Source organism: Pezoporus flaviventris, unplaced genomic scaffold (assembly GCF_033815535.1).
Source record: "Pezoporus flaviventris isolate CSIRO_AGI_PZ_B2104156 unplaced genomic scaffold, CSIRO_AGI_Pfla_v1 ptg000002l, whole genome shotgun sequence".
NCBI lineage: Eukaryota > Metazoa > Chordata > Aves > Psittaciformes > Psittacidae > Pezoporus > Pezoporus flaviventris.
The window spans coordinates 37454595-37478642 of NW_026892550.1; the positions used below are offsets into that span (position 1 = coordinate 37454595).

Here is a 24048-nt window from a genome sequence, read left to right on the forward strand (position 1 = left end):
CCAGCTCATTTTTAGTTGTCTTTTAGCATCTTGCTTTTAATTTTGGCAGGACAGTGACAAGTACATCACAAACAAAAGTTCCCATGTCTACTGCTGGCCAGACGGGACGAGTGGTAACTATGGTCAGCCCTTCCACTGCTGGTGGAACATCACAGAAGCTCCAGGCGAATGGTGTGGCAGTGAACTCCAGCACAGTACCCACAGCTGTGGTTTCTGCAGCGCATATCCAAACTAGTCCGCAAGCCAAGGTCCTTATGCACGTGACGGGACAAATGACAGTCAACCAGGCTCGCAATGCAGTTAGAACAGGTAAAAATCAATTGATAAATAAAATAAAGCTTTTTATGTTTGGTAGGCAAACTGTGTTGTCTGTCTGGGCAAGTCAGGATATGCATAAATATCTGCTGGGCTTTCTAAAAGTATCTTTTATGTTATTTTTAGAGTTGAGTGCTTTCTGAAATGACAATATGTCTCTGAATTGTTGAATCTTTAATTATTCTCCTCTAAGCAACTGTGTGTACTCCTACTGTTGGGAATTTATCTGCAAGTATTTTAGGTGGAATTTGTTATTTCATCAGTATCTGGGATGAGGATGTTCTTGGATCTTCTCCAGTCACACACAATTCAGGTAGTAATAAAGTGATAAGAACACCTGAGTCATAGCTTTTTGTGTGTGTGTGTGTGTTAACTGCATAACAGCTACAGATTGCTCTAATTTAGCATTCACTTTTAAATTATCTCCTAGCATCTTTGAAGGCCTTTAGCATTCATTCCTCCTTTTTCAGGTCTCTGGTTTAGGGTTAGTCTTTAGGTATTCCAGTTTGTTCTCTAACCTTGACTGCAGCCTCTTTCAGCTTTGACTCTGAAACACTAAGGCTATACTGGCTTCAAGATCTATATGATTTATGTCATAAAATTCTGTATATCTCACAGGTATAACTCTGCCTTTACTGTCTGGGGCAGGCCACATCACAGTGAAACATGCCTTCTTGTTGTTTAAGCCCAGATCCAAAAAGATTGTTTTCAAGAGTTTTTGTTTACCAAATCCATGCACTCCTCTGTGGATTTGCCAGGCTAGGAAAATACCACACAACTGGAGCCTGATCTGTTCCAGTTACTCCTAGGGCCTCAAAAGAAAAGGGAAAAAAAACCAACCCAAACCTCCATTTCAAGCTATCCCAGTATTCCCTCTTTCAGCCTTGAATTTAGGGCCTAAGATCTCATGTTGAGACAAAGGTTTTTTTTCACCACAAGGCTCTTATTGGCAGAGCAGAAGACAAAGCTGCAGTTGCAAATGGTATTGTTAGCCCCTTAAGGGTGATTTATTTCTTGCAGTCTCGAGATCCGTGAATTAACCCACCATCTTCAGAGTCATGCATCTCCTAAAACACTGTTCATGTTCAGATGTCAGTACCAGGTTTCCTTTTGGAGGAGGTAGGATATGTACGTAGATATTTTATTTCCTTAGTGCCATCTTCCTCCAGTCTGATCTTAGGCTGGAACAGATGTGATAGTCCTCTGTAAAAACTCTATTCTTTACCTTTAAAAAACAATAACCAGGTGCTATTGACAGCTGGTAAGAGAAACTAAGCAAAGCATCTGCACTTTCCTGCCTGTCAGGCATAGGTGGTTTCTAATCTGAATTCTTCTTTTGAGCTGCCTTGAAGTTTGCAAAGTGACAACACAAAGGAGAAAGCTCCTGTAGGCTCCAGAAGTCTTTCTTGAACCCCCATTTCTGCACTGCTGTCAAGACAAATAACAACTTACAGTTCCATTCAGCTGGAAAACATGACAACATGCTTCCCAGCTTTTCAGGTCCAAATGGAAAATTCAGAGGGGCTGCACTCTCTTCACGGAGAACTTAGCATAGGATTTTGATCTGAAGGTATACTAATCAGTTACAAATACAGATCTGTCCCTTATAAGGGCCTGAGAACTGAAGCAATAATGGCTGCTTTATGTTCAAATCTTAGAGAACTTTGTCATCAGCATCTGAAACGTGATCATCTTGAGCTTTCTGTACCTTCGCTGAGTGTTACTCTCTTCATGAAGCATCATAGATCAAGGCTGCATTTTTGCAGGGCTGTTCTTCAGTTTCAGTTTAACTCAGGACTTCGAGGACCCTTCTTCAACTGATCTTAGTGAGACATGGCTTTACATCACCCTTGCTAAAGGGGTCTGCATTCTTTGATTGAAAGGAACTTTGAAAGATGTGCATGGTCCTCAAGAGTTAGGAAGGGTCTATTATAGGGGAAGAGGTTATATATCGAAAACCAGACATAGCATTTTGTGGTGCTTTCTTTTTAAGAAAAAACTTGTGTTTCTTATAATGGAGATTTTAACTGGGTATGATAATACAGGATTGTTATATCAAATTTGTGAACTTTGTCAGTCTTCTTTAATACACTGTTGATGCAATCTAACCAAATTACCAAGGGAATTTGTAGAAAGCAGACTGAAGAGATCAAATGCCTGAGGCTTCATTCCAGGATATCACTTATAACAAACCTGAAACTCTAAGCAGTATCTGAAGAATCAGAGTGAATGGATATGTTTGAGATTTACATGCACCAAACTCCAGAGAGGTCCCCTTGTTAGATACTATGTTTCAGAGTATTTGAAGGAAAGAGGCTGTGCAGCACTGGGATGCCGCATTTTGCCCCATTCTGTTAAGATGTTTGCACTTCATTCTACCCAGGGCTGCAAAGATGTTGAAATGATCCAAAAGCTTGTGTGGCTGACAATGTAACTATAATAGCAATGTTGTTTCTTGAGAAGGATAAATTAGTTAATGCAGAGCTCTGTGGTTTGCAGCTAGGCAGCAGCCCAGGTTGGTGTATTCAGCCCTGTGCTGTTCTGCAGCTTCCAGTGTGGATGTTCCTTTTACTTCACAGGGGTATGAGTAAATCCACTTCTATATTTAAACATCCCAAGAGACAGTAGCTTACGTTTTCAGAGAAACCAGTCATAGCAGTAATTGCCACTGTACTTATTGTTTGAAAGACCCACTAAATCTGTTGTGGATTTTGTGAATAGTTTAGGGAAAACAATCCAATTATATTTTTAGCAGCTTCTATAAGGAGTGTTTCTTCCTACTTTGTTTTATGTGCCCTGACAACTACACAGCATATTAAAAGGAACAAACAAGTTCCAGGCTGTATTTAGCTAGCTCTTACAAACTAAAGTGTAATCTTCACTTTGCATCTCTCTCTGTACATGAAGCATTTTACTTAGCAGCTTGGACTTCTCCACAGTAGTTGCAGTGCTGTTATTCTGTGCATACTGGTGCAAGTAGGGTAGCATATGCTACTTCTTTATTCTGGTGAGACGAATTTGATGCTGTGTAAGATGTCATAGTAATACAAATGGGAGTTAGGAAGGTGGGAAGGAAGCTTTTCATGACTGATTAGATATAACACAGTAACTGTACCTCTCTTTGTGTGTCTTGTGAAATGATGACCTGTCACATTTTATTCTTTTTTCCTAGTTGCTGCACACAATCAAGAAAGACCTACGGCAGCAGTCACACCCATACAAGCACAGAGTTCAACATGCCTTATTCCTGCAGCTGTGATCATTCCCCACCACTCTGTTGCCTCCCAGCAGCTCCAGCCTCCAGCAAATAGTGCTGCTTATGTCACAGCTGTGAATGTGAACCGCTCAACCATCCCACTGGCATGTGCTGCAGGTTCTTTGAATTCTCCCAACATTGCTGCTTCATCTTTGGAGGGAGATGTTAGTGGAAGAACTGTGAACACTCACACTGGAGCTCCTGCATCTCCAGAGAGTGCTCTAGCAGCTGGTGGAAATGCTGCTGTCAGTAAAGCAGACAAGGATGGCAAGGTGGGTAGAGAATAAAATCATTCCCTTGCATTCTGCCATTTTCATCATGCAAACTTTGAGATCCATTTTTTTTCCATGCATTTTGTTGAACAGCAGCACTGGTTTTTAAGACTGAGTCTGAAACTCAGGCAGCCATTTTGTGACTACAGCCATGGGCAAATATATCCTTGACCACACAAGAAAAATCTAGGGTGGATTAAAATACAGAGCAAACCTTGGAGAAGGGTTAAAATAGGGTAGCAGGTTCATGTCTTAAGCAGGAGAAACAAAAGGTAAATGGATAAAGTTCAGAAGAACTAGTAGATTGACTGTTGGAATTTCAAGTATTTTGTTTTTCTTTACCTGCATTCAGTTTCCTAAATACTTTAGAAAGATGTATGGTTAGCATAGGTTATCAGGAAGTATCTGTAAACTAATAAGCCTGTAATTAAAACAAACCCCAACAACAAAATAACCCACCCAGACAAAAACCCTATGAACTTGTGGGAACATACAAAAAAAAAAAAATCAGTCTAATAAAATAAACCTAATATTTAGTAAAAAACATTAGTTTTTTAGGTTGCCTTCCTGATTAAGCAGACACACAGAGAGATTATGAAAAACTCATAACCAGCACTGTTTATTGGACAAAGAAAAAAAAACACCCAACTCTTGTCTTTTCTAAATGTAAATCAGTAGTCTGTAGTGATTCTGCTTTCGGTCTTCTATTTGAAGTATTTTCCTCTGTGTCTAAACTTATTCTCACTGTCCAACAGCCATGTGATTATAGTATATCGTAGGCAGAAACATTCCTTCAACTTTATAACTGGTTTTGTTTTACAGTTGTGGTGTAGTTAGATTTTTTTTTTCTCCTTTTGACAACATTTTTTTATATCTCAAATGTTTTAGGCTTTACCTTACTACTCTTCAGCCACACGCACTCCTTAATGAAGTTTATGAAGGTTTTAATCGTAGGCTGTACACTAATCTCATCTACTTCCTATTTTTTTTTTTTTGTTGAATATTGTTGAATGGGTATACCTGGAACTTTGTTTTAAAGTTACTTTAGTCATAGCCACTGAAATCAGACTGAGGTGCCCTTAGGCAGGACTTTTAGAATCATAGCATGGTTTGGGTTGGAAGAGATATTCTATGTTTTTGACAGTATGTTCTACAGTTCAGGGTTAAAGATGCTAACATATTCTTTGAGCTTCTCTTTTTCTTTCCCATTTGCTAGACTTCAGTCTTAGCTAATATAGCTTGAAGTTATTGGAGACTTGGATGAAGGACTGAGGATTTCTCATTCACAGTTTACCAATCTCAGTGCATCTCAAGCTATAATACAAATCTTCACTGCTCATGGTTTTCTCATTCTGTGGTTAAATAGCTTATTTTTGTCTCAAGGGCTTAAAATCTGGCACCTCTCTTAAGCACTAAATTCACTCAGTCAAAGGGTTGGTAAGAAGATCACTGCCACACCCCTTAAAAAAAAGACAAGAAACACAAAAGCTACTTGAATAATTCTCTCCAGGGTAAATAATAGTCTTCAGGGATTCCTGTCTGGACAAGCAAAAAGAATGTTTACAATTCGTCCCTCTAGCAGAGCAGCAAAACACAATACATTCTCCTTATGGCAAATTTCTGTTAAATCATGAAGGTCTTGTCTTAGTGAGGGAGGATAAGTAAAAGACACTTTATCTAAACAGCAGCTTCCAGGGCAGACTTTTCTCCCTGCTTGGTCTGAAATGACTCTTTATGTCTTCCTAGAAACTTCCATGTTAGCAAAACGGTTTACTTCTTAGATTCCCATTGTGGGAATCTAACTCCTCACACTCCTTTTTCTAGACAGGCCTTTAGGTCACTGGCATTGGCTTTTAAGGTAAGTCTTAATTAAAGCGAAAGGACTTAGCTGGTTTATGGTCTAAAAGACTTAATGTTTTTCTCTTTAGAATTGTAACAATTACCTTTCTCTTTCATAATCTTTGTAATTATCTTTATTAATTGTGCAGTCTCAAATGTCTCCTCTCTGATTACCATGCCAGCTATCAGACAGAAGTGTTCAACTCTTCATGGGAGACTTTTGTTCTAAAACGAGGCACTGCTTTGGTTTACAGAAAGAAAAAAAAGGTTTGCTGAAACTACTTTCTGGAGCATCCACCAAACGGAAGCCCCGATTGTCACCTCCAGCATCACCAACCCTGGACGCTGAGCAAGCAGCTGCAGAGCTAGCCCTGCAAGGTGCAGTTGGGCCAGAGCTTCCATCATCCAGCGGTCACAGCAAAGCTGGATCCTGTCCCACCGACAGTGAGGTCTCTGGGCTGGCACAGGAGACACTACATCGGAAAACAAGTTCCCTGGATTCCTCTATTCCTGTAGCACCGCCGCCTAGGCAGCCTTGCTCATCCCTGGGTCCAGTCCTGAGTGAATCCAGGCCTCTTGTCTGTGAAAGGTAAATTATCCTATATAGCTAGTCTCAGGCAAACCAAGGAACTCTTTGACATTTACCATGTATATTAGAACTGCTGCAAAATGCTGAGATACAGCATTTTATAGCAAGAGGAAACTTACTTTTTTAATGGTGCTTTAAATGCTTATCAACCAAGGCTCATGTGTATGTTTGTTTACCTTTTGTGTTACTTTGAGGTTTTGGAATGAATAGACACTCAAATACACTGATCACAAGTTTGGTATGAGAACTGAGGTAGATAAAATGCACAACATGAACACATTATATTCTTGCATTTATGCATATTGGGTTAGTTCTTTGAGATTATTAGCAGTGCATAATTGCCAGCCTAAATATATGGTGAATGAGATCCTTATCTATGAGTAGGCTTAATATGTGATTTCTTCAGCTGTTGCAAAAATACTTTTACTATGCAGATGCCCTGTTACTGTGCACTCCACATAGCAAGCTCTAGGGCAGCCTCTGTGTCCTGGCAAGTGAGCCTGAAAAACATACAGCTGTCTGGACTCTGAAGCTGCCAGGCAGTTGCTTTAAAGTTCTATCGCTTTTATTTTGTGTCCACCTATGATTTACAGATGTCTGAGTCCTCAGTAGATTGTGCAGACTGCAAAGGAAGTGACAGTTTTCTAACTACTGTCTCTTTTTATTACTCCTGGTAGTAGATAAGCAATATGAAAAGTGTCATAAGATTTCTTTTGCAGTAGCTACGGGATTGTGTAGCATACGGAAAAAAAAAGCAGTAGAGTTGCAGCTCTAGGACTGAACTGATTTATGCTGACTATTATAGACTTTGTTCTGGTACTATTAACTCATGGTGTGTGGGCATACCACTGTATTTCCAGAGGCTCATTGATCTTAAGCTATATCTGTGTATTAGAAGCCAGGCAGTGTATAAAGTTTCTATTTTGTCTTTTATTTTACTTCTGTCATACCTTTAATAATTTTTAAAAGGTTGATACTGTTTCTATGCCATTTCCTTGCAAGAAATTTCTATTTTACACTGAATTTTCGAATTAGATTTACACTTACAGATGGAAAATAAAACATGACAGAATTTTCCTTAAGAATAGCATATTTTCACATTATTGTAAGTCTGTTTGGGACAGTAATATGGTTTTATACTTTGTGAAAATAACACCAAACTAGTTCTGGAGTGACCAGTGGATATATGTGCAAAGCTATTTGCATTCTTACAAAAAGCAGTTTTTTCACTACTGTGATGGATTTTTTTTTTTCCTCAGAACTACTTACAGAAAATGATGCTTACAGTTACCTACAGAAAATGCTTACTTACTGATCTAGTAATAACATACACTCAAACATTCTTTTTAATATATCTGTGTATCCTTACTATTGTTTAATTGCTAACTGCTACCGGGAAAGTGCTATCGCAAGATCATCCTCCCTGGTAGTCATGCAGAATTGTTACTTTTTGGCCAGTGTATTTAAACAGAATTTCACTTGGGTTCCCTTTGTCCTTTTCAGGGCAGGGTTAGTGTTTTTCATGCTGATGTGCTCTTGTCATGTTTCCATTTACTTAGGCCAAACTGCTTAAAATGTTTTGCTTAATAATACTTGCTACTTACATTGTACTCAATATCATCAAAGTAATTTATAAGCATTAATTAATCTTCATTAATGTGGAAGCAGGGGTGGGTAAGAAGCATACTGATGATGCAATAATTGGTTGAAGAGGAAAACATTCATAAGGATAAGCTCAACAAAAAGATGAAGAACAGAGAAATCTCCTGCTAAAGTTATTCTGCTCTTACATATCACAATTCCAATTACAGGCTACAGTGTGTTTGGAAAAAGAAACAGTACTGTCTATTCTGACTATGGCTTTGCAGTGCAATTATCAGCATTCAAGTTTTATTTTCAGAGTTGACTAGAGGATTTAGGAGTGTGTTTCTGTTAATTATCCTACATGAATTAGGAGCAAAGGTAGCTGGCTCAACTCTGTAAAGCACCTGAAAATGTTCCTGGTTTGGATACCGAGATTTCCTGGAAGTCCTTGCTTCCTTTAACATGCAGTATCAAATTTTTACTCTAATCTCACTGTTTCTCCTTTCACTAGAATTGTAAGTAATCCTAGAATGTGTCATTCCTGTAAGTTCTACAGAAAATTAGGATTAAAAATGGTGAACTTGTTTCCAGTCATACAGAATATATGGATGGGCATTTGATTTGTTTGCTAGCAGACAAGCTTTTTGGGACATGGATTTGCAGATGGATACTTCATACCAGTGGGCATTTCACTAAAGGAGGGGAATATGATACGTTCCCTTCTATCTTACTATTGCAGGTCTTCTCTGTAGTTGCCATTCCTATATACGCTCTTCTCCTATGAGCTAGGTTTTTGCTTACTGCGTTTCCTGGTCTTCTATATGTTCCTTGTACAGAAGGAGCAAAGAAATCAAACAGAAATTTCAGCCAAGCCTTGCTTCCAGTTTGGAGCAGTTTGGAGAATTCCTGCACCTGAGACACTGCAACAGTGTTTAGTCATTTCTTCTGATTCTCCAGCCAAGGCATAAGTTGTCTGCAGGCGCTGGGATTTCCTGTATTGATGCAGTGCACTGACAAGGCCAAGGATCACTGTCTTTTCATTAAAAAGATAGACCAAACACCCTGTAATTCCTGGGGGGAATTACATTCATACCATGTTATGCTATGAATACACAGTAATTTGGTTATCTGAGCCGTTTAGGTTTTTTTGATAACAAGAGGTAAAAGACTGTTTCAAGCTTTTTTCATGAGCTTTCTCTTTTAGAGGGAACACTGATTAAAGCCTTAAGTTTTACAGTAAATATACAGCACTGTAATAACAAACTTCCCAGCACCCCACAGTGGTGTTAAAGACCTGAAGTTGAACCTAAATACACTTCTCTGCATATCCTAAACTAGAATATGAATCCTTTATCCAGTTACGGTGAAGGAGAGCAGTAATTTTGTTCTGTGATTTAAGTGACCCTTTTTTTATGCACCACAAAATGACTGCTGTAACATCTGCTTCCAGTGAGCAGGCCAATGGCTTTAGAGGGCAGCAGGTCTTACCACATCTGATGGGTTTAATGCTGTTAAGTAAATACTACCCTAGGTGGGTGTTGATCTGCTGTAGGAGTCAAGGCACATACTCAGCAGACAGGAGAGAGCTGCACAACACCAGGGCACAGGTGAGCTGAAAAGTACAAATTAAAAGTGCAAAAAAAGGAACTCAAGCAAGAAGATAAAAAATAAGTATGAATTTAACTTGTGCAACAGTAGTAATTCCAACTTTCTGTGTATTCCTCAACTGAAATTTTCTGCATGTGACAATATATTTTTATCTACTTGGTGATTAGAAAACCACAGGTAACTGTGCAAAAATAAACTGCAAATAGCTGGGAAGAATAGCAGTATTTTTGTGTCTAGAAACAGTGTAGAAAGGGAAAAACAAAACAGAAACAATGTAGAAAGGGGGAAAAAAACAAACCAGAAACAATGTAGAAAGGGGGAAAAAACAAACCAGAAACAATGTAGAAAGGGAAAAACATGGAAGATACAATCTTTTTCATGTTACTGAAAAGTGTGAGCAATGCCAGTATTACAAATGAAAAGTAGAAAGGTGAAGACAGACCATGGCCACCACCACCACCCCCCCCCCACCACCCCCCCCTTGCCCCCCAAAAAGATATTTCATAAAAACAGAGGGCAAAAACACTGCACACACATTAGGAATAGCAGGAAAGAACTGATGGAAAATATAGTGGCTGCTTCTCGGAAGCTGAAGTACTTCTTTAATACTAATATTTTATCACTTGCTGCTTAAAAGTATTTAGGATAATATTTTGAAAATTAACAATACCATAAGAAAATATAAAGAAGAAAATACATACTGTGTGGTTTAGGTGCATGTAAAGTATTCTAGATTAGGTGACCACGAAAGGGCTGCAAATTTGACCTTCAGTCATTGCAAACATTTGCAAATACTGAAGAAGGAGATAAACAAGGAAGTTTTAGGAGATTCAAACATGTGGGAATGAACATGTTTTTCCAAAACACAGGTCATACTTAGTAAATGTGGCTATTTTTCTCTGGGGACCTGGCACTGAACTTTTGAGCTGAAGCATAAGTTTTTTACTCTGGATGAAATTGGTAGTTTTAGCAGTTTGTTATAGATGATGAACTAGGAAATGGAAAAATAGCTTCTACATAATCATTTAGGGTGATCTGAATAGACAACACTCATCACAGAGAATGTGTGATGAGTCTGGATCTGATCACCTCTAACTGGGCAAATAGTATTTGTAAAATGTGGCATAAATTTGGTGTCTGATTGTAATAAAAGAAGAAAATGAGATTTAAGGGTGCAAAGCCTGCTGGGTTTCTTCTCATCAAACATTGAAAAATACAGTAAAATAGCATTTTAACACCAGGTGCTTTGTTTTAGACATTAGATTACAAGAATGGATATCAAAATCCTCAGGAAGCTAAAAATTAATGAGAAGTACTTAATTACTGCAGGGTTGAGGGAGCTCAAAACTGTGGAAAGCTCAGGAGAACAGTAAGTTCTTTTGCGTATCAGGTGCTTAAGAAAAATTGTGGAGTTGACTACTTTTTTTAAATGTTTATTTTTAATATAGTACAAATGTGCCCAAATCAGATGGCATGTGTTCTAGCCTGAAAAGTTTCCAAGATAAATGAAAATAATTTAAAGCAGCAGTGCAAATTAATAGGTTTTGCTAGTTGCTTCTTTTTGTTCTGTGCCTGAATAGCCTTCTCTGACATAGTAACATCTTAAACACACAGTTGTAAAATTATGCCCAATTACTGCTGTGGATGCTTTGGTTGTTGTTGAGTCATGCTGACTGGAACAGTCTGAAGTTTATATCCAAAAATACATTTAAAATTTTCTCCTGTTACTTAAATAGTGTCTGGATTTTTACAGGAATCTTAGTGAAAAAAACTTGATAGGTGATATATACATTTGACTTGAATTCATTATGTTGCTATTCTTATTTCCTCTTCAAGATATACTTCTGTTACATATTGAGCAAACAGTTCTAGGCAGTTTCCTGTTTTCATAAGTTTTAACTTTTACAGGAATATTTTCTAGAGCACTGGTTTAAAAGAGCCTAAACGAAGGTTGTGTTTTTCTAATTACACAGGTACAGGGTTGTGGTATCCTATCCTCCTCAAAGCGAAGCTGAACTTGAACTTAAGGAAGGTGACATTGTTTTTGTACACAAAAAACGTGAGGATGGCTGGTTCAAAGGCACTCTGCAACGAAATGGAAAAACTGGCCTTTTCCCTGGAAGCTTTGTGGAGAACATTTGAGAAGATCATTGCAAGAGCTTCAGATCATACTGTACTGCAAAGTAGCACAAATATTTTACCAGAAAAAGCACAGTCATGAAATATTTTCAAATGACTGTAATGTAAACAAAAACCTACATATTTTTACAGTGTCTATAGCACAATTACACCAGCGAACAAAGAAGATGAAGGCATCTGCTGGTTTTATCACTTTGGGTTCTTAAGTGTGATGTGTGCCTTGTACTGTCTGATTTATTATATAGAGGAACTTTCCCCCCCCCCAAGTATGTTACATAAATGAACAATTGTTTACAAGGCTGTAACTAATTTATTCTTGTTTTTTTAAACTTGAATTTTGTGTAATAGCTCAAATTCTTGTGACTATGATTTTAACAAATTATTAATTTATGAAAGAATAACTAAGGGGAAGCTGGATTCTCTCCTTATGAGCAAGCAATTATATCTGATAAAGAGCCTCCCGTCTATCCTCTGGACATTTTTCCCCTGCTGTGTCTAACAGTGGAGTAAGTCTCTGTTTTATGAGTTAATGTTGAGTGGTGGTGATGTGGCGTCAAATAGAATTTGCCAAGTGGGGAAAAAAATGTGTATGTTGTTGTTTGGACAGATCAAAACAAAAGTCAGTGGTGTTCTTGAGTCTAGTTCTACTTCCTCATAAATCACCCAAGTGGAGTAATGTTTCCAGGAGGCAAAGATGTATATGAACAACTGAATAAAATTCAACCATCTCAAGGTTAGGATCATCTCAAGGTTAGGAAGGAAGAAATTTGGGAGTGCCAGTAAGAAATTCCCTATACCTTCTGTTTATAGTAACTTGGCTATTTGAACAAAGCCTAGCTTTGGATATTTGGCCAGTTATTTGGGCATTTAGCGCTCAGGATCCAAGAAAATTGGAAAGAATGTTAAAGCCCAACATTTAGAATGATCATATCTTGCAAGCATCGTTTTGATAACTGAAAATAAAAATAAAATTATAAGTTGTACTTAATGTCTAAAATTGCCTAAGAAGTGTAATTTGCTATTTTCTTCTCAAACTGACATGCATGGCCAAGAGATGTTTTAAAATGTCTGAGCAATAGTGGTGGTAAGTGATGCACTTGTGTTAAAGTAAAAGGCTGTATGAAACACTGTGAAAACTTTACTAACTTCTTAACCATTGCTACTTTGGTATGTTCTGACCTTTTCTTTGTCTTGCATGTGTTACTCAGTTCCTGCAGTACTTATAACTGTGCATGGTTGGCGTTTTTCACTCCAGTTCCCCGTTGGTGGGTTATTTTGCTCTGAAAGTTTCCCAAAAGCCACTTGACCAAAACTAGTGAGCAACTTGTCTTCAGCTAGAGAAGATGTCCAGAGTTTGAATCATTAATAAAATATTTTAATGTCCTTGCAGCTGATGGATATAAAGAATGCAGCCAGCAAGAAAAGCATTGTTAGTATTTCAGGGTTTTGTTAGAGATTTGACACTGGTGAACACACACGCTACTGAGCTGAACTTGTTGTTTTTTAATTTGACTGTTTAATTATAACAGTTTAATAGAGATTTTTTTGTAAGACACTGAGCACCGTCATCTCCAGTTAAATCTGATGTAATTTGGCTGTTACTCAGCACTTTACAAAGCAAAGCCAGTAGTGTGATTCAGTGTCGCACAGCACACAGAAACAGTGATAAAAAAGAACACAGTGATATGTTAAATCCTTCTAGTGTTTGTTTTTTGAAGTTATAAATTGAAAAATATCAAATGTTAGTGACGAGGAGTTCTTGCAATATCAGGTAATATCATGATGGTCTTAAAGATAAGAAAAAATATATCTATAAATATATATAGTTGGACATGACAGCATTCCCAAATTAAACATCTCTCTGAAACACTGTATAATTCAGTTTTTGCATTTTTAAATATTTTTAAATAGTTTACTTGAATATTCATGTAATATATAAAATTTTTGTGAAATAAATTTTAGTTAGAAGCTGATCTCAGCTTTTGTCAGCATAAATTGGCACTAGTGTGTCATAATCTTATTTTGGAAAATTTAGTGCATTTTATATTAAAGACTACTAAAGGTTAATTTTTTTCTATCTCTACTATCCATATTTTAAGCTAAGTGATTAAGGTACCTCTATTAATAGAATTTCATGGTGTAAAGTCAAAAATCAGCTGTTAATCCAATAGTTCTGTTAGATGGAATACATTTTCAATTAGCTTTTTTAAACTTTAAGTAAATGTGTGTAAAAAGGGCTTATTACATAGCAGTGCAACAATGACAAAAATGCAGTTTATCATGCCTTTTTTGTGATGTTTTAGGGATTATTTTTTTTGTTTTGGCTTGGGATTAATTCAGTGTAGAAACAGACAAACCCTGTGCATTTGCTTTGTGTAATTCCATAAAAAATTTTGTAAGGTATTTTATATCTATGTTTGAAGTCAAGTGAATGTTAAGTGTTTGATTTACTATGTTAAACTTCCAATCCTAATAAATATTTTCTTAGCAAACAGCTAAATCAAAATGTGTATGCAAATATTAAACATAAATTACTTATAAAGAATTTGACAATAAAATTACCAGAACTTAATTTCAGAATTCATAGGAGGATATTTCTGCTCATAGAGGGAAAAGTCTTCAGATTCCATAATGTTAGGAGTTTGGAATAATGACTATAATGCAAAAATTGTAGAGAGAACTGAAAGGATCTGACTGATCTTTTCCATCTCTTCTCCATATTTCTGTAAGTAACTTCAGAAGAGGTAGGTAACTTCCATCTTAGTCTGATTGTGACTGACTAGTTCGGTCTTGTCAACAGGACATCAGGTTCATAATCATTATGAACTGCTTTCCCTAAAGGAAGAAGTGTCTAGCATAGTGGATCTGCTGTGGATATTGAGAGTCCCCAGCCCTGAGGGTGAAGCATCTACCTGAACTTCGCTGTTCGGTGGTAAAAGACTCATTTGCCCTGTAGAAGTTTGCTGTGCACAGTAGTCAGACAGTAATTGCCTAACTAGGAGATCTTCTTGATTTAAATACAGTTACATGTCTACTATATATATGTGACTGCTATGAAAATGGTAGAAAATTAATCTTTAAAGTGTCTGCAAAAATATTATTCTCTGAATGTTTCAGCTACTGTGACAGTCTCCTTGTTAGTTAAGACTGAGCAGGAACTAGATTCTGGAGCAGTGAGTGATGCAGCATTAAGTCCTCTCTGCAAAGAAGGAGCATCCAGTTTAACTTGCCTTAATTAGGGGGAAGGGAGGCAACATGATTTGTAGAAATGCAAACTGGAGAATACAGAAAAGCAGCTTTATTTGTTTTTCAGAGTTGAGATCTGATGTCAGTGCATCTGTAGGAGAAAAGTACCCACAAACATCACGGCTGTGAATAGAAGTAAGACTGTTTCTTTGCGTTGGGGTTTTTTGCTATTGTAATTATTGAGTCATTCTAATATGTGGCTAACATTGGGTTTGCCAGAGGTGCCTGAAATCTTGTTCACCCTCACTTCATTACCTCTGCCTTATAGCAGGAATGACAATTACGATAGTTTTGCATAGGCTTAAAAACATGGCTTCTGAGCATTCTGGCTTTTTTTCACAGGGCTGGCAAAATGTTATAACTGGCTTGTTCTTTCCAATAGCTTTAAGCAAATGTGTTTAAAGAGGTATATTGACTTTTATGAAACACAAGAATCTACTTGTCTGGTTTAAAAGATTTGTGTCTGGCGTTACTAAAACTCCTACAGAAGACTTTTTCCTATATGTGCACAATAGATAGCAATGCCACTGGTTTCTGTTGGACGTGGCAATTCAGCCATATTCTTTGTATTAACATGAATCTACAATATGTGTACTTCTCAAATCACTCTCAGGTGCTTTATCCCTGCACTTTGATAAATGGTTAATAGTAAAGCCTAAACAGATTTTAAGTTTGACTCAAGAAAACCCCATGTCATAATTCTTTTTAATGACTTAATCATACATAGGCTGACATACTTGGAATATTTGTATATACATACAAAAGAGCTGAGAATGGTAATGGTGGATGGTGAGGATATGGACATTAAATGTGAGGAAAAAATGGGAGAGAAAAGGATTTGGAAGACCTGTATACAGGACCTGCATCTTAGGTAACTTGTTTGGAACTTATCTCAGTTACCAAATTCCAGCTCTGTGAAAGGACCTAAGAGGAACTTGGATGTTTTAAGGCTAAAAATGCAGCCCTCAGTCTTTACGTAGTCTCTTAAGCTTGTATTTGTTTGGTGCTTGTGTCTTAGAACAAGTGCTGCTGTGGTAGGTCCAAGCTGCATTGTTATTCTCATGTCAAAACACATGTGAAATCCAAGACTAGGCACCTGTATTCCTGAATTACCTGAAAGGCTTGATATGATGGGTATGCTTTGAGAACATATATGTATCACACTGAGTACTGAGTTAAAAACACAACATGAGTTGCAGGTTTGCATTAATAGGCAGGGGTAGTGTCCACTTTCCACAGAGTCTATGCAGTAGCACTAATATTAGACAGCTCTCTTGAGAAATGGTATGGATGCAATGCATTCTCCTTTCACTGTGTCATCCATATTGCTCTTACTTTCTAGGAGACAAACTTGTTGAGAGCCTTGAAGTTAGCAGCTGCTCTTGAAAACCTGAGGTCTCCCCTTTTGGAGCCTCAGTTTCCTCATTTGCCGAACTGACGGTTCCTGTTCTTGCAAGGTATGTGATGTAAAACTTGTTTTGAAAGGAAAGCCGGACTGGTTTTCAAGGAGTTGCAAATACATTCTGACGGATTAGACCTGCTCTAGTATATCTAATACAATCAGCAGCTGGAACAGCTAAGCCCTTCCCCTGGAGAAGTCTCCTAAAGACTTGATTTCTGTGGGTGGGAGACCTAGCTGATCCATTTTAACAGCTGAAAAGTGCTTTGATCAGAATCAGCCCAATGCAAGCAACGTAACAAAATGAATTTGCTACATCCAATCTGCAGTGTGCAAAAGCCATTCAAAATGTAACATAATGAGCATTTCATGCATGCCTATCAAATCTCAGCAGTACACTGAATACAATATTAGCAGATGTCAGTACTATTTATTTGTTCCTTCTACTGTATTCTTTCCTGTAAGCTGTATTATTTTCTGAAAGAGGAGTGACAAAATCAGTTTCTCTGCCATTCCTACTCAGTGGAATAGAGACAATTTAAGCACAGTAATGTTAGCCTCAGAATTCAATTATTCACACTTAGAACTAGCCTGTAAAAATTCTCCTTAGCACATGTAAATGTGTAGCACTCAGCTGCACTCTGCAGTACGATTTACCTGGCATGCAGAACTCAAAAGGCCTTCTGATGTTTGTATCTAGTACTCATTTAGATCAAAACCAATTCACAAGATGTGTCCAAACAGTGGCTACAATCTAAATTCAGAGTGGTGGGAACAGCCTGTGCAGGAATGTAGAGTGGAAATTTGGCTGGCACAGCAAGAAAAACACTTTCATTACAATGACATAAAGAAAATGTCAGGATTTTTAAATATCTGTACAGGTGTTTTCTTGCCCCTGCTGTCTGCTATCTTAGATGGAACACCATTCCACAAAGTAAATGGAGTTATGGAGTTTGATAGCCGTGCCCCCCCCCCCCCACGCTTTCCCATGAAGAAAAGCAATATAAGCCTTTAAAAATATCAGATTCTTTGGCATTAGAACACATGGTTGGATTCCCAATTACTGCAAATCAGTGCTACTTCATTGATTTCATTAAACTTTGCTGGCATACACTGAATATGCCCCCTACTGTTAAATAGTGAAAGAAAATATCTCATCTGCCCTAAAGGAATGAGTATGTCTGAAAGAAACTGAGCTGGATGGCTTTCATACTTGGAAAATACAGAGCTATTTGGGCTGTGTTATCCTTTTCTCAAAAAATGTTTGTCCCACTGGCACAGCTCAGGCACTAGATCAAAGATGAGGCTGTTTAACAGCACTGTAAAGCACAGAAGACTTGTTCGCTTTTCAATCAAACCCATAAATTTTCAGATCCACAATTGCAGAGTAGGCTTTGGTTTGCTAACAGCTGCTAGTCCCAAAATCTTTTGTGGTTAGTTGCTGCCGTATTTTCTCATGGTGTATCTGTGGATGCTTGGGAGAGAAGAGTCAGCAGCAGCGTGGCTTTAAAGTGGTCATTGACTTTGTTCTCCACAACAAGGGACGTGCCCTAGGTCAAATTTCTTATTTCAGCTGGTTGAGCTTCTCAATAAGCTGAAGAATGCTAGCTCTAAAAAGTTTACAGTTCAAAGAATTTTTCTCCACTCCTCCGGTAGGCAATCTCAGTGTGTCTTCTGAATACACGGATCAGGAAAATCTGCTTTTGCAAAGGTTTACTTTATGCATCTGTCCAACTTCTAAGTTTATAGTACACAAGTCATTATTTTCCCCTGCAAATCACTGAAATTCGTTGCATTCAGTCGTTTAAGATCTCTGACAATAATTTCATCCTCTGACAAGGATGAAATATAATAGTTTTTTAAAATAAAATGATACTGTGCTTTGTAAAGATCAACCTTTTCATGGAGGGTAAGAACACATACAAAGAGAGAAATGTTTTAAATCTGTTAATAAAATGGGTGCTCATCCTGCCTAGGCGTTCAGCATTCTTATACTTAACACATATTCCTTAATACAGAATTGGTGATTTCTGCTGCAGACTGCTAATACACAGAAAGGTGAAGTGTTCAGTTGAGAATTAATGTCTCCAGTAAATAGGAAAAAGATAACAAGAATTAGATGACCTTTGAATTCTGTCTGAAGAAAAACAGAGACTAGTTCAGGACCAACTTCTAGTTGTCCAGTTGTGCATGCTAAAATCAATCACTATTTAGAGGTCTGATACAGCTGTGCTCAAGAAAATGGCAGATAATGTTTCTCATTTGTTCTTTTTCTCACCTAGAATACTCATTGATAAAGAAATCCATGTTTAACCTGGTGTCAAATGCAGATGGAATTTGGCCATAACTGCAAAACTTTGCTTTCCTTGGTTTGGCAGTGTTAGTGAACACTTAGATGATCCAAGGAAAACTAAATACTAAAATATAAGATTCTGTCAGTAACATTTCTCAACTGTTCTCTGCAGCACAGGATCAGCCAAGCTTGAACATCAGTTTCTGAGTCTGGGAAAGTTGCTGTTCTCTGCGTAAAGATTGACGTGTCAGCAGCGAATGTGCCAGTGGGGAACGGGTGGGAGGAGAAACAGCCCTGTAATTAAAGAGATCAGTGAAACATTGTCTGGTCCAACCACAGCTATTTCTTTTCTTAACACTGATCTCTCCCTTAGTAAATACTGCTAATGCTCCTCTCCCACAGTAGGTCAGTGAGGCTTGTTACTGGATGTGACCCAGTAGTTCTATGTCTGGGAGAGGAGGACCATGACAGAGCTTAGCTAGTTGCATGTCTGTCCCCACAAGTGCAGGCGCAGTCTATGCTGATGGCAGGAACTGCTTTTGGAGCTGCACAACAGCCTCAGATAGCTAAACTAAGCTGTGAAAGCTGACTGCTCCAAGAGCAGTTACAGCTCTTCAGAGGTCATGCTGGTGGAAAACAATCAAGCAGTAGGATGTGTCTGTCTTTGTACTGGAATATATTTATGTTGGCAAATGTTGGTTGTGCGGCCTCCACGTAAGTGTGTTACTGATGAATGAGATGATGTGGGAATTTTTCCATCTGCTCTCTTAGTACTTTTGCCAATCTGTGTAACAGGTTGGGTTTTGACTGTGAAGTATCACGGTCTCATAGCTGACAGTAATAGGGCGTACTTGTGCAGCTGTGATTTAATTAGCCTACAGCCCTGGTTTTGTTGAGTAATAGCTAAATCCACCAGTACAAAAAGTGAGTTCTGCCAAGTACAGTTGCTGGTTTGAAGAAAAATTGGCAAACCTGTACTTTTGAGCTTTTTTGACTTTTATCATTAGATAATACTAGCAGAGGCTGGAACTCTTTCTAGTTGTTTGTGTGTGTCTGAAGATCTGTCTGCCTGTATCCGTCCATGATTTGTCTGTTGTCCAATGCTGCCAAAAGAAACGTGTCTAAGGAAATAGTTGGTATTTTTTTCACAGGCAAATACTAGATTCTGGTCAATTTCTCGTTAATGGTTTTTATTGAAAGCTTATTTCTCTCTGGCATTCAGAAAAAAAAATACAAATAGAAACCCTGTGTTCTTACATGTAAAGCGCTACTGACAAATCTACAATAGCTGATGGTGTCTTCCTTCTATAGTTAGTAACACAATGGAATGCTTTTGGAAGAGATACTAGATACTGAAATAGTGATTCCAAATACAAGAGAGGTCCCTAAGGCATGAATTTAATGTCTTGCTTATAACTTTAAATTACTTTTTTTTATATCTAGAACTAGCATGTCTGGTGGCTGATGTTACGCTCAACCATCTTCTTCTCTGTCTTTTTCACATGCACCACTTAACCTCGTAGGCCTTCATTTCATAAATGACTAAGGGCAACGCACTCTTATTAAACAAAAAAGTAAATGAAAATGTTGTTAAGCACTTCACAGAACAGGAATGGATTTAAACATGATCTTAAAAGTTAAATGTGTGATGAGGTGTTTTGCTGAATCATAAGGCAATGATACTTAGAAACTGAAGTTATTTATACTTTTCTAATCCAGCAAAAATAAATTAAATTAACATTTATTGACATTTCAAACCTGAAATTGGTTTCTTGGGTGCTGTAACAGTTAGATATGAGGGGAAAATACATCCCTTTGAAGAGCTCTGGTAATGTTTTCTGTTTTCTAATTTGAGATTTAAAAGCCATGGTTCTCTGAATCGGCTTAGAGAACTCTCTCTCCCGTCCCTCACACTGTGCATTGGTCACCATGGCTGTGCTTTGGTGTAGTCCTTTGGTATGTGCACTACAGCTATACTGACCTCAGTGGGAGTTTCAGGTGCTTGTGAGTTTTGCTGAATCAGGAACTTAAATTATGGTTCAGACCATAAGCAAATAATCTTAGAGACCTCACCAGCTGGATGTTTTAAACGAGTCCACTGACTGATCTGCTTATGCATGTCCAATGTTAGTTGTGTGGCATCTCCTCTCCCTTACTGCTGGAAAACTGCTCAAATCTAGGATGAGAAATTTATAGATGCAAAGTTAGAAATAAAATGAGCAAATGCTTTCCCTTTGAGGAAATGAAATAAAGTGCTAGGTGTAAGATGGACATTGGATCAGACACCTGATCTGTAGCAGAGGTGAATGGGTTTAGTTTCAGTGGCAGGAAGGCATCTGTAGTACCTGGGAGAACTACTTACCCCAGCTGTGAAGGAAAAGTTGAATGCTATCTGTGCTGACATTTTGAACAATGAACATTCAGAAGTGGGAGGTGGGAGAGGGTGATAATTTTCTAAAGCAGATGTGGGAAGCTCTTCAGTGTGATATGTCCATAGGGTTGGAGGGTGTGACACTAGTGCATATGCTTTTCTTTCTTCCTTTCTTCCTCATTTTTAAAAAGGAAAGTATTCACTTTGCGGAAGGGAGAGAGTGAGATAACTCTGATTCCTTGCCTTACAGGCAAAGTAAAACTGGAAGTGGATCACTGAGGGGGAGCACTAATTCTGGGAATGGTAGTGGAACCAATGCTAGATATCAGCTGCGCAAAGGACTGCAGTCATCTGACAAAATTACTGTGCCTAGGAACTGAATAGCTGCATGGAATTAACTAAAATATTTATGGTGACAGGATGTGGTAAAGGTATGAAAATTAAGGCAAACGTAATGGGGACTGTAGTGATAGGACAAGGGGGAATGGGTTAAAACCTAAAACAGGGGAAGTTTAGATTGGATACAACAAGAAATTCTTTACTGTGAGGGTGGTGAGGCACTGAAATGGGTTGCCCAAGGAAGCTGTGAATGCTCCATCCCCAGTGGTGTTCAAGGCCAGGTTGGACAGAGTCTTGGGTGGCATGGTTTAGTGTGAGGTGTCCCTGCCCATGGCAGGGGGGTTGGAACTTGATGATCTTAAGGTCCTTTCCAACCCTAACTATTCTGTGATTCTACGAACCTGTGTTTGTTAATGTCTGCAGAAAAGATGTGCCTTTCAAATTATACTGTAAAAAGAAATTAGGACCTGTAGCATTACAACACTTCATCCTCCAAAGGAAGATATATGGGTGAACACTGTCGTTAGTATTTGTATGGCTGTAGCTGCCATTTATGTGTTAATGTGGGTGTTCTTCTGAAAGAACTGAAACATGCTGTACTGGAATAAATGGATTTTATTATAGCAAACAGAGCTATAGAAGGATCTGTGATCCAAGCTGATGTTACATCTTTTTTTCTCATAGAAATTTTTCTACCAACTTGTGTGTGCTTTGCATAATGCATATGTATGTTACAGATAAACCCAGAAAATTCTTACTTATGAAACAATTATATCTAGAGGTATGAGATGCAAACAGCAGTGTTCCTGTGAGAGAGCTTTAGTCAGATGGCAGAATTGGGCTTTGTTTTGCATTTTTCATTTACACACAAGTGTAACTCTCCCAAGTTTGGAAACACTTGGGATGCTGACACCATCAGGCAGCATGCTGTCCTGTATGCTTTTTACTCTTGACAGAAACGAACTACTGATTTACTTCCTAGGCTGATAAAATACACAAGAAGTGGTTAGTATTAGTAACAACTGTAATTTCTCAGCTGGGATAAAGATCTCCAAATGTATTCTGCTTTCTGAGTTACCATGAGTGGAATATCTACTGCATCCTGCCCTTTGTAGCATATCCATTTTATTATCAAATGAATCTCTGCATGGTTGCCCTGCACATGCCAAGGGACGCTCATTAGAAACTGCTACCCAGCAATAGCTTGTCTCACATTCACATAAATTTGCCAGCACAGACACACACAGCACACTAATTCCACATACATGGGTTTTCTTGTCCCTCAAGGAGCAGTCTGTCTTGCCAAAACCAGAATGACCCACTTGTCAGCATAACAGATTTATTAACTTACAAGAATCTTGTTTTGAAACCTCCTGCTGTGTTATAAAGTTCCAGATGGCAAAACACAAGAGTGTGGCAGCAAGTATATTTGCTTATAGCCTCCCCCTTCACTGACGGACTTGTCTTTGGAATCATGATTTCTGGGTGTGGCAAGTACAGAAGTCTTAGAGCAAAAGGCTTCCGTTTACAGCCCAGAAGTGGAGTTCAGTGCCTTATTTATTTCCCAGCGTATTCCCCTCTAGCCCTCAAATGCTTAACAAAATAACAAGCCTGGATTAGTTAAAGCTACGAAGGTTGTTGCAACTGGATGTGGCCTTACAGCCAAAATGGGTTATAAAACATTTGCAGAGTTCTGCTAAAAATAGCTATGCATTGACTCGAGAAAATGCGGAGGTTGGATAAGGTCAGTCGACAAAACATTACCCGTTTCTTAGAATGGAGAAAACTTACCCACCATTAGCCCACATGTTACTCAGGAGATGTTGTTCTATTGTCTACTGGATGAGGCCATGCTGTTTTTTGCTTCTTACCCATTTGATTATCTGTGTTCTCCTTCCCTTTACTCCCTGGGCTATTTTTCTGCAGGATTGCAGCTCGTTTTTTCTCTTGCATCATTGTCATAAGGCAGTGGACCAATATGTCATAAGTAGAATTGCTCAACATCTATTTAACAGATTGTTTATTTACATATATTTAACAGCTTCTGAAGCTAAATGCACTTTGCCACAAAAAAAACCAAAACTGTTTCATAAAGCATTTGCTTTACATTCCAGCAAATGATTGATAGTCTAGTTTTTAGTAAATAGGATAAATCTTATTTGAAAAAATACAGGAAATAGAGTTAATGTCAAACCCGTTTTTTTTTCATTAAATACTTGGTTGTTTTTTTGAAACTCCTCCAATTTTCCATAATCTATTTTTATGTTTCCCATGAAACATTAGTTGAGCGACTCCCCTGATACAGGATGATGCCTTTCCAAATGGGGTTTGAAACCGTATCTGGTAATTCAGTTTTTGCAGGTGCAGTTCTCTTTCTACATTAAGGCTTAAAAGTGCTTCCACAGAAAAAGACAGTAACTAGAGAGTGGGAGATCTCTCCTTGGGGCTGTGCCAATATGGGGAGTTGACAGCCATTAGCCTCAATTAAAGAGGGGAGAACTGACATTCAGAGCAGAAAAACTAAGTGACTTGGGAAGCTTTAAAAGAAACTTGGAGCATGCCCTCTGAATCTCAGTTCATAGGGACATCCTTCCCCTGAGAAACCTAAATAGCCTATGGCTTCAGCATCCCATTTTCCTGCTGGATTTTTTTCCTTTCTTGATGTCATTCGGAAAATGAACTTAGACCATATATTCCTGGGAACAGAAGCTGTCATCTGTTTTTATTCTCGGAAATGGCTGGCATGTTTTTAGTCATAGGAAATTAAATTATAAACAAAATTTTACCACTTCCTTTTC

General features: G+C 38.1%; 2 protein-coding genes across 2 annotated transcripts in view; both read left to right on the forward strand.

Annotated features, from left to right (window-relative positions):
* The window catches only part of SH3RF1 (SH3 domain containing ring finger 1), an 81486-nt gene extending 67312 nt beyond the window's left edge, over positions 1-14174 (forward strand). Inside the window, exons 9-12 of the mRNA XM_061475099.1 lie at positions 50-309; positions 3488-3843; positions 5937-6271; positions 11437-14174. Of these exons, the coding sequence (XP_061331083.1) occupies positions 50-309; positions 3488-3843; positions 5937-6271; positions 11437-11605 (1120 nt within the window). The 3' untranslated portion in view covers positions 11606-14174. The remainder of the gene's footprint in view (positions 1-49; positions 310-3487; positions 3844-5936; positions 6272-11436) is intronic.
* NEK1 (NIMA related kinase 1) overlaps positions 1-24048 on the forward strand; it is a 180611-nt gene that overhangs the window by 122357 nt on the left and 34206 nt on the right. The gene's annotated exons all lie outside the window — the stretch shown is intronic.